This window comes from Echiichthys vipera (assembly GCF_963691815.1).
Source record: "Echiichthys vipera genome assembly, chromosome: 22".
NCBI lineage: Eukaryota > Metazoa > Chordata > Actinopteri > Perciformes > Trachinidae > Echiichthys > Echiichthys vipera.
In genome coordinates this window covers 11,181,013-11,195,748 of record NC_139847.1, presented here as the reverse complement: position 1 = coordinate 11,195,748, position 14,736 = coordinate 11,181,013, and the positions used below count along the sequence as shown (strand labels likewise).

General features: G+C 39.3%; 1 protein-coding gene across 1 annotated transcript in view; it reads left to right on the top strand.

The window, feature by feature from the left end:
- Positions 1-14,267, top strand: part of LOC310964107 (phospholipid-transporting ATPase ABCA1) — a gene marked incomplete at both ends in the record, with an annotated part of 149,223 nt that extends 134,956 nt beyond the window's left edge. The window contains 2 exons of the mRNA XM_083937104.1: positions 8,102-8,345; positions 14,139-14,267. Coding sequence (XP_083793230.1) covers positions 8,102-8,345; positions 14,139-14,267 — 373 coding nt within the window. The remainder of the gene's footprint in view (positions 1-8,101; positions 8,346-14,138) is intronic.
- Between the last annotated feature and the right edge of the window lie 469 nt (positions 14,268-14,736).

Below are 14,736 nucleotides of genomic sequence, written 5' to 3'. Positions count from 1 at the left end.
CAGGAATGAGGGACAGTTGAGAGACGAACGAGTAAATAGGCAGAGTGATGTACCAATCAGTCCCTCCCAAATGTTAGGGTAATTGACAGATCTTCTGGGTCTAGAATATAATTGCCTTTATTGTCATTGTACCAGTACAACGAAATTTACAGCACGAATCCCTTTAAATGCAGAAATAATTTAACATTAAAAGCATCAAAACGCATAGGCTCGACCTTTAAAAGACACAAAACGACAAGCTTACACACCAACATGCACACACACACACACGCACACCGTAGCAGCTTAAGGAGACTTGAGCATCATGTACCATCATAGATAAAGGTATTTGTGGTGATAAGCACTGTTATAGCTTTTGGATAAAACTGTTCTTCAGTCTATTAGTCCAAGCATTTAGAGACCTGAAATGTCTGCCTGAGGGCAATAACTCATAGGGGGAGGGGCAGGGTGGTGTGAATAATTTCTGAACCACACAGGAGCTATAGACCTTTTCAAGGGAATCCTATTGCTAGGCAACAGCCTGGGTCCTTTCTGATTTCCTGACAGCTGATATCATTCACATACTCTGCCACAGGAAATAAACAAGGACATATTTAGATTGTTTATTTTTATAATTGTAAAATGGTCTATAGAATAGGTAATAGCCACGGAAGCAAGGGGGGAGAAACAAGGGAGCATACCACAGGGTTAACACGTGTCCTACTTCACTCAACATGCTATCAGGTAAAAGGGAATCACACGTCACAAGACAGTCAATTGAGAGGAATCCAGATAAGCATGATGTCTACACTGATTTTCACTGTGCTTTTTTTAGATCTCACACAGACAATTTACATGCTGCTGAAATGCTATCGCTCAGTCTTTGCCATGCAGTGAATAATTTCTAATTAACCATCCCTATCTCCTCAGCTCTTGGTGTAATTAATGTTTCATGAGGTGTGGGACCCTGTTAATGACTGAAAAGGCAATTAAGGACTGTCTTGTCTGTTTTCTTTTCTCGCCACTATCCTGCCACATGTTTGTGTTGCCATGTCGTTGTCTAACCACCCCTCCCCCCCAAACACACACATACACTCACACACATACACACCGAATGTCTTCCACAATTGTTTAACTTGTTGTGAGCCTCATCAATCCAGCTTTGCATGGTAATACACCATACATCCAGTATATTTTTGTCTTTATCCATGATGTGGGAAAGGAGGGGCTGATTCTCACAAATGCATAAGCTGTTGCCAGTTTGCAGATGGGAAGAGTTCCATCAGACAGCAGGGGTTGAAGTAGAGGGGGAAGCATGCGGATAAAGGCAGGTGGTACACGCCGTTGTCACTCGCTGTGAGCGGCTGACCTGCAAGGCTGGTGGAGCGCTTCTTCCCCCTGTACCCCACCCCCAACATCTCCATCTCTTTTTCATCACAAGCCCCTGAAAGGAGTGCAGAATCTCACCACGGGGGCTGCTCTCACATTTTGACCTCCTATTGCTCATTCTCCCTCATCCGCAGCCCTCACTCCCCCAATCGCCTCCTCTCCCTACTCCTTCAAAAACCTCTCACCATATTACCCTTATTTATTTCCTCTGTTACTCTCAGGTGGCACGGCTTCCAACCCAGCCATCCAAGTGCTTGTTAGTGCTGCCCCCTTTAGTTCAGTGGTGACCCTGTCTTTATCACCGAGATGCCCTTCTGCTGCTTTAACAACCCCACCTCTGTATATCAATCAAGCCCCAAATGAGCTGAAATAGCCCATTTAGAGGGCTATAGAGGCGGTCAGCATGTGAGAGGGGCTGAGGAATTGGTTTGGGTAGTGAATTCTGAACAGTAGGGCAGCCATTTTAAGAAGCCCTCTTTATTATCATCCTCCATGGCTGTTAAAAACATTCTCCTTACCTATCCCGATATTGAGACCCTCACATCAGTCACACTCCTTGGAATTTATGAAAGGCTGACAGCGAAGGGGAAAAATAAATAAGTAAAAAAATGTGCAAGAGGCTGTAAATAGTGCTTTAGTACAGCAGTGTGCTGGTATGAAAGCTCCCAGGTGTTAAGTAAACCCAAATGAAGTGGAGGAACCAATAAAAGCAGCTTCAAAGCTCCTCTATAATCTTGTCAGTTAGAAAGGACACCCGCTAGCCGATGCAGGAATTTTCACTGATTGATATCGTTCATATCCCCTCATCATAGAGTTCCTCCAGTAAGTACACACCACAGCTTGGAGTCTTATTTCCTCCTTGCTTAAAGCACGTCATGATATAAAAGTGTAGGGTAAAGTGCCTTTAATGCATTAAGGTAATGTGCTGTGGGTGTTTGAGAGTTTTTTACAAGAGTGGTGTCTAAAAGTTTGAATCAATCCCCTGAAGTTGATGATGAGAAGTCCAATAAACTCCTTCGCACTCACTCTGCATCAGCTCTGCAGGTGTGCCATTAACTAAATAGCATAACAGCTTTTAAGTGCATGTCACCATCAGAGATGGATGGCAAAATAATTCTCTATACGGTTTACGATGCATGAGTAACATAGGTGTTATTAAGACTGCTTATTAAGACATTGACAGACACAGATGGTGTACTGTATATACTGTACATATCTGAGCTCTCTGCTACACTAAAATTTACAACATCTTTACCCTTGATAATTGGTGAGAATTTTGCTTCTACATTTGATCTTTCATGATCTGCAGAAATTGCTACATAGCTTGATGGTTTTTATTAGGTGCACTATACATGTTTGTAAAGCCTGTAGTAATATTTTATAGGCCAGATGACAGCCTTCATGCGAAACTCTTGAAACACAATATTGCATGCAAACACCTTGTAAATATGTCTTGACATATAAATTTCTCTACTTTACTTATCACTGAAAGTTAGTGCTGGACACGAATATTCAACTGTTATGATATTTGCAAAAATGCATTAATCGAACACCCAAACTAGTCCCGATCCTGACCCTTAATGTATTATAATAGCACAATTGTCAGAGACAAGGACTGTGCATCACAGAACTCTCCAAAGTGAGGAAACTGTAAAAGGTGGACTATTGTACACAATGTTTCTGCAAATCATTTTACAACTTACTCAGAGCACTGCTTTGTCAATTTATGACGCCCAAATCCATGATATTCTCTATCCCAACACGCCCCACCCACAGGTAAACCCCTTTATCACTACCTGGCTGAGTCCTTCCTGAGTCATGTTTCCCCTGTTTACAGCACACTTTCCCCTCCAACTATAACAACAACTTAGACGGAAAATGTTTACCGGTACTTGTTTTTACACACTCAACACATGACCACTTCTAGCTTTAAAATTAAGATATTAATTAAAATGAATAAATCTTTAATACAATCCTTTTTAATGTCTTTTATGATCTGACCAGGATCACCGACAGTATTCATCTATCCCTCTAACCATTCATTTATCTACCCATCTATCCTCACACTGCCTGTGGAGCCTCTGCCTGGAGTTCCATTAGCTCCCCCTCCAGGAACTAAGGACGTTTTTTGGATGACTTCCTGTCTGATCAAAGTGTTAGACCACCCAAGCCACACTGTGACCTCTTGCCCCGCGTCCGCCCACCCCCCTGCGGACACAAATACAAGGTTCGGCAGTGGTGGGGGTGACCTTTCTAGGCTTCCTCAGATGAAGGAAGGCAGCAGAATTATTTTCTGCCTGTCATGCCCTTATCTGTGTCTGACTGTTGTTTGTTTTAAATTACATGGAAGAATGACTTTGCAGCAGACCAGGGTTGGGGGAAAGGATTGAGGCAGAATAATGAAAATGAAGAAGAGAGAACTGGAGCACAGACATTACAGTGTCTCTGCCACGCTGTGTTGAACTGCTGTATCATATCTCTAATGTAAAATATTATGAAAGGATTAGCTGTGACAATGTGGTGTAGTTACTACTTTAGACATAATCCATTCATTATTTTCTCTATGATGTATTCAACCCCAAATTGCAAAGATCTTGCTTTTAGCTTTAAAATCACCAGTCATCGATTAAAAGGCAATTCGTTGTTTCAAGCTTGCTTCACTGTTGTTAGGCTCTGTTAAAAGATATCTAAGCTTACCTTTCCCTACACTGGCAGAGTTTATTTGAGGAGAGCCAAGACAGACAGTATATCAAAGATGAAAGAAGTTTTGTTGTGAATACAGACAATGATGAATATGAAAGAAAGATATTTTCCCCAAAGTGCTGCCTAAAGCCCTTGTGTAGCTGCAGACAGAAAGGAAATAAAGTAAGGTAGGTAGGGAGATAGAATGAGGGGAAGCTAATTGATAAGCCCTCTTACTGTCACTGACTAGCAGCATTTCATTACCCACATACGCCTCAAACCCTTTCGCCAAACCCTTTAGCCACAATGCCTGCTGGCCTTATTGGATTTTTACAAAAATGTTTTTGCATCTTGGCTGAGCTTGGCAGTCCATGGACGAAGCATATTTCCTGAGCCTGCAGCTATAATAAACACAAGGGGATTATAGTCAGAGCCTTGATTGGATGATGAATTAAGCTTGATGTGCTAGGAGGGCTGTGATGTTGAGGTGGTTGTGTCTGATTACAGACTATGTAGTATGTTGCATCTTAAAAAAATCGTCAAAAAAATGATGTAGTTTTACACAATGAGAGATGTGTTTTTATCATTACTTATGGAAGATGGTGCTGCGTGAGCAAATCAAAGCAGAGCAAGTTGTGACATACTGTTGTGTGCCCTTTGGTGATAGTATAGCCATGGTGATAATATTTGACATAATGTGGGAGAAGACATGCATTATTGAGAATAGTAGTTTCTATCAATCATTAGTTATTAACATGTTTGTTCTATTTGCTAGCTGTTGAAGGTTGCTGGTCAGACTTTGCAATGGTTTTATTATAAATGAATACTGTCAAGTCAGGTCAAATTAAGTTGAAAGTTATCTCAAGTACTTTATAATTTACAGACACCCAACATTCTCCAATGAGCAATGGGGGCAAGGAAAACTCCTCTTTAACGACTGGAAACTGTGATAACAAGATGTCTCATGGCCTAAGATTTACACATGTTCATTAAGTATATAGAGCATAATGATATTGTACTGTTTGCACTCAAGGAGTTTGCTTCAAATCGGCACAAATTATTAAACTTTTTCTAAGAGGACTCTCAACTCTGATCAGGACTCTTTTGGATTTTAATTACATTTCCAAAATAGATGTGCATGTTTCCCACTGAAAATTGGCCAAATGAGCATAGTACATAAAAACGTATCTAGACATACCATATAATAACCCATAATTATTTCATATACTGTATATGCGAAGTAGTCATGAAAAAAAGTAATTAATGAGTTTGAATAGTAACTGAAGGGAGCTTCTTAAAGAAGGTCAAAGCAGTGCTACAACTGCAATTTCCCTTGTGGTGTAATACCTGAGTCGCTGAGACCCCTGTTTCTCTGATGATCATGAAAATCCTGCTTTTCCTTTTTCACTTTGAGCTGATGAAGCTCCATGTACACAATGAACACCTTGCAAAAGAACAGTATCTCAAAGCAAGGTTGAGCAGCGCGCAGGTCAGCGTGGAGTATAATTTGGAACAGTTGAAGGGCTGTCTAAAGGGCAGCTGCTTAATGAAGCGCTAACATGCTGTTCTTGCAGGGCACCCAGAGTTTTATCCACATGATGTGTACTACATAATATGTCTTAGATGTTCATGGGGATGCTTTTGATCACCCGTGGCGTGCAGCCCTTGAGCAGATCACAGTGCAGACACAGTTCTCAGATCCTCCCTATATCATAGGCTTAATGCAGACCTGTTTGTGAATAGCATGCCATTTGGTCAATTGCTTCATAAAATAAAGAAATAATCTAGTCATTGTTGCACATTGCCTGCATTTGTGAGCTTCATTTTGATGCTTTACTTTCCCCTAATATAGTAGCCAATTTAAATGGGTATATATTTAAACATTGTTATTTTTGTTTGAAACATTTCCTCCACTGCGGTATCAGACTATGATGCAAACAAATACCAAATCTTGGCAAGACTTCCTGATTTCCTCCTCTCAATCCTTTGACAGTACCAGTTATACATTGCTTATAATGATGTAGTACTAGCAGGTGATTCGTTCTCATTCCAACTCCTGTAGATATATGTCCATCTGATTCTAATCATAATGCGTGATTCTAAAAGTAGGCACTTGTGCATTTTTAATGGAAAATAATATTAGATAAGCATTCCCATAGACATTGTATGCAATGTTACACTACTTTTGCACATCAACTTCAAGCAGCAATGTTTTATCTAAAGGGACTGCACTACCCAGGAGGTCCATTCATTTTGCTTCTCAGTACCAGCACAGAGCTTCACTTCCTCTCTCACTCCCTTTGGGATCGTGTACGCCTGCAGTTTATTCGCCATATCTCTAATTGCCACTGAGGGAGCCTCTGACTCTTGTTGCATGTTGCTCTGTACTAGCCCACAATGGACATTTCCATGAGTAAATCCAACATTAGGGAATTAATTAGGCAGAAAACAATGGGTCATAAGAGTGCTAACGACAGAATAACAAGACACAGAGTCTTATTTGGTGCTCACCAGACGTAACATACAACCGAGAAGATGCAGAATGCTAATTAGCTTTAGAGCTTAGCTGTGGCATATTTTCATCTGTGACAATATTTATGCCCACAAATATTGTTCATGTTGTAAAGCTATACCAGTAGAGCATGTTGACAGCTTTTCAACCCTGGCTGTTGCTTGTATCTTCTCTGCATTACTTATCATATACTACCAATAATGTAGGAGTTTTTGCAAAAGATTCCTCAGACAGTTTTTATACTTATATTGTTAAAGCAGCAATAATTTATATTTATTTGCCACATGAGGGTAGCTGAACAAGCTGTAAATACAACACTGACATATTATCATCTTATCATTGTTAGCAAACAGTTGGCTGAAAAACAACATGTGGTAGACACAGGAACATTAATGTTGATTTGGAGTCGTCTCTCTGGCAACTTGTACGCTACTTTTAAGTATGTGTTGTTCTTCACCAACATCTGAGGCAAATGTCAGGCTCTTTAGCTGCTTAAAGCTCCATTCTGTTAACCAGCTTGTGGCTAGCTTTGTCTGTCTGACGTACGGTGGTGTGCAGGTAGCGTATAGCAGCTAAAAAAATCGTCAAAAAAATGATGTAGTTTTACACAATGAGAGATGTGTTTTTATCATTACTTATGGAAGATGGTGCTGCGTGAGCAAATCAAAGCAGAGCAAGTTGTGACATACTGTTGTATAGCAGCGTATAGCAGCTGTAGAGGTAAAACACCGCATAGAGCTGAGGGGAACTGCTGTGTTGGGTGCTCATTCATACTTGAGAAAATCATCTTATAAAGCTCAAGCTTTGCAAGTACAGGTTTTAAGTGTAAAACCACAAGCTTTCATAGGTTGCCTGACCTCTTTGGCACCAGGAGGCAAAAAAATTGGCATAAAATTCTTATTTGGTATGCAATCTGAAAGGATAGGGCTTATTGAACTGACTTCAGGGATGTAGCCACCCCGCTAGCATAACTTAGAGAATGTTTCTCTTCTACACAAAGTTCAAAATGGATTCTCCAGCACAAGATATATTTCTTTTAAGAGATATCAAGTAACTTAGATTAACTAACTAATTATTACAGTACATAGATAAAAGAACATGCATTGTTTTTAAAGCTTTTTTTCCCTTTTTTCAACCATGCCAAAAGCAATTTCTCTCTCATCCCTTTTGGCTTTTTTTGTTTGATTGATTATTGACATGGTGTAGGAGATTGTGTTGAAACCTACTATTACTTGAAGAAGTTGAAACGTTTATCTTTTAACAAGCAATGTTGTACTGTTAAGCTTTCAGCTGTTTATGACTCACCTGCTCCTCTAGCTCACCACATCCAGAAAACTCGAAATGGTGGGGAATATGAGACCAATTATATTTTGTCATCTCTTTTGCTTCCCTTCTTGTCGCTTTCTTCCAGTGCACCATGCCGTGACCACATGAGAAAAGAAAAGTTCATTAGATGACCAGCCGTGAGCAATTTGGCTCTGGCATGCATATTTGCAGGTTTGTTTGTACTGAAAGACTAATTGTGGTCTCTTGTTTTAGATTTGGTGACGGCTACACTGTTATTGTGAAGGTTGGAGGCTCTCCTCCTGCATTGAAGCCAGTTGAGGACTTTGTCCAGCAGTCTTTCCCAGGCAGCGTCCTGAAGGAGAAGCATCACAACACACTGCAGTATCAGCTCCCGTACATACAGGGAGCTTTGGCCAACATCTTCAGCCAGTTCACCAGCCATCAGCAGAGGCTGGGTGTCGAAGACTACTCTGTGTCCCAGACCACGCTGGATCAAGTAAGACACAAAAATTTTGATAATGGCTTAGCTTCAAATGAGCTTTTTCGGAGTCCACTCATATACTAAACTTCCTCTGACCGATGTAAGTGAAAGGATGATAAACAAGGTCATTTGCTCCAGGTCTACATTCTCTCGTCTCATCAGATAGATGAACCTATGACCTCTATAGAGGTGAATATACTATCCATTTGATCAATATTCCACAGTATCATTCTCCAAGGTAAAGGTAAAAATCAATCAACGGAAATCTCTTCATCTCCATGCATTGCTACTACTTTACAAAGTCAGCAATGAATTTATTACAATCTTGCGATCTTCATCTCTAACATCAGAAATTTAAGCAATATATTTGCAAAACATTTTCACAAGGCTTTACCCATATCCACACTTTCTGACTTGTACACATGCTTTGCCTAGTTATGGCTATCCATTTGAAAGCTGGCAGGGTTTGAAAAGAGCAAAAGGAGCAACAATAAATCATGCAAAACATAAGCAATTACACACAGACTCCATAATATGTGAAACATTTCTGGTCGTCTAAATTGTGGAAACTTGATTAGCTTTGTTCAATACACAGATTTGGTGATGACACATTTTCCTATCCCAATGTACTATCAGTGTTAGAGAGTCTCTTAATCTAGATGGCAAAGTTATGCAGCATTTTGAGCAAAAGTGGAGTTGAGCATGGTGGCGTTGTTTAATAATATATTCTTGAGAGAAAAACATCAGTCTTAGCTGCCAGTAGCAGGGAATGCACCATTTGATTCCAGATTTTACTTCTGACATGGGCAAAATTTAGTCCAACAATATCTGGGGACACGCTCTATTGCCCCACTGTAATTATGTGGAGTGTCAGCTCAGTTTAACAGATCATTAGGTCATCACTCAATACAGTCAGCATTTTAAGTTCTCTCAGTTGATACAAGTCTGCTCAGTCCAGGATGATGATATTTAAAGATCTATCATTGCCCACACATTGTCCTCTCCCATTTTGTATGTGTAGCCAAGATACAGTAGTTCAGCCGCAAGGTCTTTGTATAGATCAAGAATCTATACCTAGATTGTTGTTTTTTTTAATATAAGAAGCACCCCCAGTATGATTATTTTTGTTTTGTTATTGCAGCCCAATTGCACTAGCTAGACCCCCTGATTGGTGAGATAAACTGAGCCCTCCATGTTACCGGCTGGCTTCACCTTGTGTTTTCTAAATGGCCCTAGGGATCTGATGCAATCAGGCACTCAGAGGCAAGTGTGTCTGGTCTTGCAAGCCCGCCATTAGCTCAGCAGAAGACCAGGTGAGAGCTGAGGATGACCTCTCGGGGCCCCAGACATGGTCACCACCATGGGGGCGCCTTTTCCTGTATTTAAAAAATTCCTTGCAGAGATGTGAGGGATGATGAAGTTAGTTGTCTGGACATTCATTAATAATGTTGCACTGTTGTATTTAAATCAAATGATGCAATTTTCAAAATAAAGAAAATAATTTTATTAACCAGATGATCCCCTTGTGAATAATCCATAATTCAAGATAAAACCTTCTTTTACACTAATAATTAAGTAGACTATGCCCTTTAGGAGGGTAATTAGCCTTACATTAAGACAGAAAAGGATTTTATTCAAATCTAAATGCTTTGTTTTAGTATGGTTTGTAGTCAGATTCTTTGCAAGAATTTTCAGCAGAACCCTGTTTTCACCCCACATAGCATTGGTGTTCAGTCATACTGCTACCTCCAACCTTGCATAATTTCTGTTTTAACTTTTTCGTCAACTTGCCCCACATTCTGCACTGGTCAATATTTACCAGATAAGATGCAGTAAATAAATCATACTTGGACCAGGAGGTCACAGTATTAAAACACAGAGGGGAGGACTGAAGGACCTGCGGAGACCCAGACTGTCACCTTTCAGCTGGTGATTTATAGAGAGGAGCCTTGACCTATAGTATAACACCAGACTTGCACTACAATTAATATTGATCCACACAGCCTGGAGCTCAGGCGTTAACACTGATGACCAAGACATTGCAGAGCAGATCTAGAATTTGAAAGGAAAATGTGACTTTCTAAACTGTCTTTTAGAAGCAGATTGTGTGGTAGGAATGTGAAGTATTTGCTACTTTATGAATGAATGAATGCATTTTTATTATTGGGTCATGCCATAGTGGCTTACAAGACAAGCAAGATCCACAGTAGGGCATGTACATCTTCAAACAACGAAGAAGATAGTAAAGAAAAAAAATAAGGTACCTTTCAGCAACAAAACGGCCATTATTGTAACAGAACAGAATACATACATAATACAACAGAATACATTGTTTAAATCTTCTAAAACATGCTGGTACAGCAGTGGTATAGCCACAGCAGATATTCTATCAAATTCTGAACAATAAAAAAAATGATAGTATTTCAGAATATATCAAGAATTTATAATCTGTTCTCTAATTTTGATCTCCAGTGTGTTACGATGATACTGTTTATTCAGCTTCTATAAGCATGTCTCCTACTATTCTCTGCTCTGCTGCTCTCATGCTGTCTTCCTCTCTTGACCAAATACGCAAAGTCTACATGATGAGGAAAGTTACATCAAAAAGCAGGGGATGACTTTACTATGGTTATTTCAGTCAGAAATTATGTCCACTTTCTTTTACCAGACTAGGATTTTTTCAGAAACTTAAATACAAAGAGTACTTCAAAATTATATTGCGAAACTATAAAGCTTTGAATATAAATATGAAATGCTGTGTATACCTCAGCAAATCAAGCCAGCATCAGCAGTAATCCAGGTCAGAGGCCAAGAGAGATCAGTGGAGGTTGTATTTGTTGCTACTGTCATTTGTATCCTCTTACTCATTCTCCCCTGATAAGATTCCTTGACAACTGTGACCTTGATACACACTGCCGATGGTTTGACATCACACACATAGAAGCCTACTTTGGCCTCAGGCGTTCTGCAGGCATAGCTTCCTCCTTAGTTACAATGTACTCTGCTGTTTTACTTTTTATACACCCACCTAGCCACCAGTACCACAAGCGTTGAGGTCAGGAAGCTTTAAATATGTAGGTACTAAATCCCAACAAAACTGTGAAGTTTATTGTCTGAATAAAACATTTTGCTAATGCATTGAAAATACAATACATGGCAAAAGCCTGTTTTAGCTTGGGGTGAACGAAGGATCATAATCCACTTGTGTAGAATTAGAAATTCTTATTGGAAGCATAACAATTTGATTCCAATAAATCTCTAGTTTAAACTACCTGACTCCTTAGTTAAAACTGGGTTGGAATCGTTTAACTCCAAACTGCATCAGCTGTTAGCAGCAGGCCAACAAATACAATACGGCTGTGCTGGCTTAGAGCACTGGTTCTCAAACTGTGATACGCGTTCCCCCAGTGGTATGCAGAAAATTCTGAAGTATTTTTTGAATTTTGAATTTGAATGAAAATACAAAGAAATATAAAAGAAATATAAAACAAATCATTGAAATAAGATTAATTATTACATTTGTAATAAGTTCAGCCTTCCCTGTCATAGTTTTGATATCAGCCTGAAGGTAGTACACGCATACACGTATATTTAGTAACAAGCTAAATTGTATTGGCAAGATAGTGAGTTGAGGTAAAATGATGGTAAAACAACTCAGCAATCATGGCTCCAAGTGGGAACTATTAAGAAGAGAAATGCAGATCAGGAGCAGCCATATTGAAGTGAACGACAGCAAGCCAAGCTCAACTGCTTATTGCTGCTGAAGTGCCAGTTCTAGTGCTGACAAAAGTCATTAATAAATAATCTTTTGATTAGAAATAAACCTGCCTGAACTGATTAGCTGAATAAGGTAGGCCTATGCTACTTATTTTTTTAGTTTGTGAGCACTCACTATTTAGATGATCTATGGTGTATGGATTAAAGTGCATGGCACAGGTGCATTAAGGATGTGTCCAACTCCACTTTTGCTAGATAGATTCTGCATAATCTGGGCAAAAAGTGAGGTACACGAACGCAGGGGTTGTATTTAGTCTCTTCATTAAACATAATCGTGTTTTGGGTATATTGTGAATTAATCCAATCAGCCAGGTGTGCCCACAGCTGGTGCATTACAATTTAATCAGCGGCTTAAGGAAATTGGGGAAGCCAGCGGTTTTCTGCTGAGGAAACAGATCAGCTTGAGTACAAGGTGGCGGACCCTCTGCTGTCTCACAGTCCTCTGTCCCATCAACAACTCTCTTTCACTGCATATTAGCAAATACACTGATAACCTATTTAACTGATGTGGAGGATGAGGAGTGCTACACCTCTCTTTGTGTGTAACAAGCATGATGATGACCTGATCTGCTCTGATGCCATCCAAATCCACTTGTATGTTTAAATTATCCAACTGCCACCCACCTGAATGAATAATTTCCCCCCTCCCCCTCTCCCAGTCCCTGTAGGCTATTGCTTTTTAAATTATGTATTGTATTGTTGTTTGACTGTTTTCTTTTGCAAATGACATTCCATGCACGCAATAATGTCACAATATTGTGGGACATTTAAGCGGCAAAACTAAAAACTGTGGTTAGAAACTGGTCAGAGGAATTAGAACTACACTCGTAACTCCAGAAATAATCTCTAAAGTTAACTGTTCCTCGTGCAAAAATATGCACTCTGCTCTGCTCTCAGCTATGTCCACATTTTAGAGAATGGGTTTAGAGTTTTCATCATTAATCATGTATTATTTCACCCACCTGCTATTAATCTGAATGTAAAGTTTTAACATGGATTAATCACTGGGCCACAGATATAACTGCAGTCATTGAATCTAATATTAAAATGAATATAATTATTGCACAGTCGTGACAATATAAACACATCCAAGTAATTGGCAAACCTCTTCCTTTGTTCAGAAAATGGAATTTAGTTATGTTAGACTGTTTCCTCTTTATCTTTAACATGAAATTATAAGGCAACAGATGATTATATGAATTGACTAATTAAAAACATAAGCTTCAAAGGATAGACTGGATAGATCTGTATTACCCTGCCTTCATTATCTGAGCTCCCAACAACAAAAGCCTGAAGGACAGTATTGTTTATTTCTGTTCATTTATGCACTCTCACATGTATTTACTCTCTATTCCATTTAATTTAATGCCAATGTAGCTATGAAAACGTGTTCAATTCATAAGTAGTCTGAGTAGTTGTTGATGAAATTGGTTTGAGGGATTTTTTCCCCCATTGAAATTTTAAATACAATCTAGTAATTCACATATCCTTTTATATTCACACAGCCTTTGAAAATCTTTGAATGAAAAAGCAATGCTCTTATCAGTTTATATGATCCTCTTTGTTGCTTTTTCCTGTGGAGTAAAAACCGTTGTGTAGCTTTATCACAAACAGCTAATGCGAAGAGAATAAAAAGCCTAGACTACGGCAATGTTTACAGCACAATGAATTACACTCAGCTTTTTATGAACGCCATAGGATTGATTTCTTCTGACATTAAATGGGCATCACAGAGAGAAGAATGATTGTTTTATTCTCTTTCTCAGCTGGTCAAAGATGTCAAACTGACATTCACTGTGTGAGCCTTGACGCTTACTCAATGCTTCATAGCCCTTGTCTGGCAACTCATTCACATGCGCCCCGTTGTCTGTAACACTATTTCTGTTTGTTTTAGAGACAGTGTGTGTGGGGGGGAGAAAAAATGAGATGGGTGAAGAAATGTCCACAGGCCCTTCAATACTCTGTTTGCATTATAAGTTTTTTATCTTGCATTTGCCTTTAAGTACCTTCTCCTCCTCCTTGATATTCCAGGTCTTTGTGAACTTTGCGAGGCAACAGCATAGAGAGGAGGAGTCTCGGGTCTATGACAACGCAGTGGACACTTCAGATGAGCTGCCATTGGAGTCTGTGGAAACCTCCCAAGAAGCACAGAAGGTGTAACACAGATAAAACACACTGCATTTACAGTGGAGCAGCAATATACAAGTCTGAATGATGGATTTAACTTTTTGTACAGCCGTTTTCAATCCAAAGCCAATGACATGTAATTGTTTGTGTAGTCTTCCATAACCATTTCTAGCCTCATCTCTAACATAACTAATCTAAATCTGGAGTTACAGTGAGTGTACTCTACACCTTGTTTTCTTATAATAAGTAGGAATTATTCAGTTTGTCTTTGTCTACAATAGAAAAAAAGCTTCTTTTGAAAAGGGAGGACCACTGCACTGACTTATAATATGGCATTATATTTGTGCCACATTCATGAAGGAGCATTATGAGATTTTGAGCACAGAAAAATATGTTTTGCGAGCACATAAATTATATTCTGTAATTATAAATGTATTTGCATGTTTTCTATTAATCATTTAAATGTGCAATTATAACCCCTCTCCCTCGGTTTAACTCATAT